This window comes from Dinoponera quadriceps, unplaced genomic scaffold (assembly GCF_001313825.1).
Source record: "Dinoponera quadriceps isolate SergipeBrazil2010 unplaced genomic scaffold, ASM131382v1 scaffold11735, whole genome shotgun sequence".
Taxonomy (NCBI): domain Eukaryota; kingdom Metazoa; phylum Arthropoda; class Insecta; order Hymenoptera; family Formicidae; genus Dinoponera; species Dinoponera quadriceps.
The window spans coordinates 252-1,935 of NW_014565472.1; the positions used below are offsets into that span (position 1 = coordinate 252).

At 34.0% G+C, this 1,684-nt stretch overlaps 1 protein-coding gene across 1 annotated transcript; it reads left to right on the forward strand.

The window, feature by feature from the left end:
• The first annotated feature begins 355 nt into the window (after window positions 1–355).
• Window positions 356–929, forward strand: LOC106751343 (cytochrome P450 4g15-like). Its single transcript, XM_014632223.1, has 2 exons — window positions 356–547; window positions 652–929. Exons 1-2 carry the CDS (start codon window positions 498–500, stop codon window positions 854–856), a joined length of 255 nt encoding a protein of 84 aa, XP_014487709.1. The 5' UTR covers window positions 356–497; the 3' UTR covers window positions 857–929.
• Window positions 930–1,684: the final 755 nt, after the last annotated feature.

The following is a 1,684-nucleotide window of genomic DNA, read 5'->3' on the forward strand; positions in this document are numbered from 1 at the left end:
TGATTTTTAGAGATTTCACTGCAAAAATGAGAGTATTTGAACTTGTAATGAAACGACATTATTAATTTCCATTGAGCAGGCACGTGTACACGAAGAAATGGACTCCATATTCTTGGACAGCGACAGGCAGTGTACTTTTGTGGACACAGTCAACATGAAGTATCTGGAGAGTGTCATATTAGAAACATTGAGGCTTTTTTCCACAGCACCAATATTTGGAAGGAAACTTAATAAGGACGTAAGAATAGGTAATAGAATATAAATGAATTGTATCGTGTCACTAGTTGATACGCATATATTTAGTACACGTATTTTTAGTACACGTGTTGTAAATTAGATTAAGCCCAGAAGAGAATCATTTTTATGTTTAAGTTACAGGCAATTACGTTCTTCCAAAAGATGCCACGATTTTGATAGTTCCATTCCTGGTACATCGTGCAGAAAAATATTACCCGAATCCACTAGTTTTTAATCCAGACAATTTTCTACCGGATAAAATGCGGCAGAGAAATCCTTACGCTTTTATTCCCTTCAGTGCCGGGCCGAGGTAAAAAGAAACCTCTATGAGTCATAAAATCTTAGTAATGGCGTCACGCGAATTGTACTGAATATACTGTCACATCTGTTAATGTTTGACCCTTTTTTTCGTAGGTCGTGTTTGGGACGAAAGTACGCAATGCTGAAAATGAAGATCTTGCTCTCCACGATATTAAGGAAATATCGTATTACTTCTGACGTGGCATATCAAAATTTTTCTTTGCTAGCAGAGATTACCCTGAAAAGGGGAGACGGATTCAACATCAAGATCGAGCCGCGTAAAACCGCATCTCAGACAGGAGATACCATCTCCTCATAGGAATGAAAAAATACAAATATGGCAATGTGTATAAGTGTGTGCGTGTGTATGTATATAAATGTAAGCCTTGACAAGAAACCTATTTTTCATATTTAGAAATTTATTATTCATTTATGTATATTAGGTTATATGTTTCTTTCTGAGAATTTTTCTATTTGCCTTTCCAAATTGCGTTTATATGATGCACATGTGGAACAATGGTTTACGTTGAAAATATTAAAGAATATTGTATATGTAGTCTTCTCTATATCAGTTACATATAGCTATCATTTGGGCTTTTGTGTCGATTACTAATATTTAATTACTAATATTTATATCTATATACATCTATGTACATATATATACATTTATGTACATAATATATACATGTATGTAACTTCAAGGGAATAAAAGATAAAACAAATAGTACTCTTGAGACTTCTCTTCTTTCTCGATGTGCGCTCTTTCTCAATACAAATTTCGTCTAATTCTTTAGCATACTATTCTATGAAATGCATCATTGTCATACAGAAAACATTGTCCAGAAACACCAATACTGGACGATTACAGCAGGATTACCTGGCACAAATGTCAAACGATTTGTGTACAGTTATGGGCAGATAGATTGTCCAATTCTCTAGACACAGTAATATCGGAAATTTCGAATTTAGAATACGATTTCCGAATAATCATAACTGCTGATTATTCTGTGAATTGACAAAGATGTTCCAAAGCAGTAGTCATTTCACCATTTCAATGCACCAAATTTTCAAAAATGATGCATTTTATTCGAAATTTCGGACATCACTATGCCAAGGAAATGAGAAAACCTTTCCGTAAATGACTGTA

Bases quoted from the DNA above. Each gene is read 5' to 3' on its own strand.
- LOC106751343 (XM_014632223.1), top strand. From the start codon at position 498: ATGCGGCAGAGAAATCCTTACGCTTTTATTCCCTTCAGTGCCGGGCCG. The intron at 548-651 runs GTAAAAAGAAAC...TTTTTTTCGTAG, and splicing joins CCCTTCAGTGCCGGGCCGAG to GTCGTGTTTGGGACGAAAGT.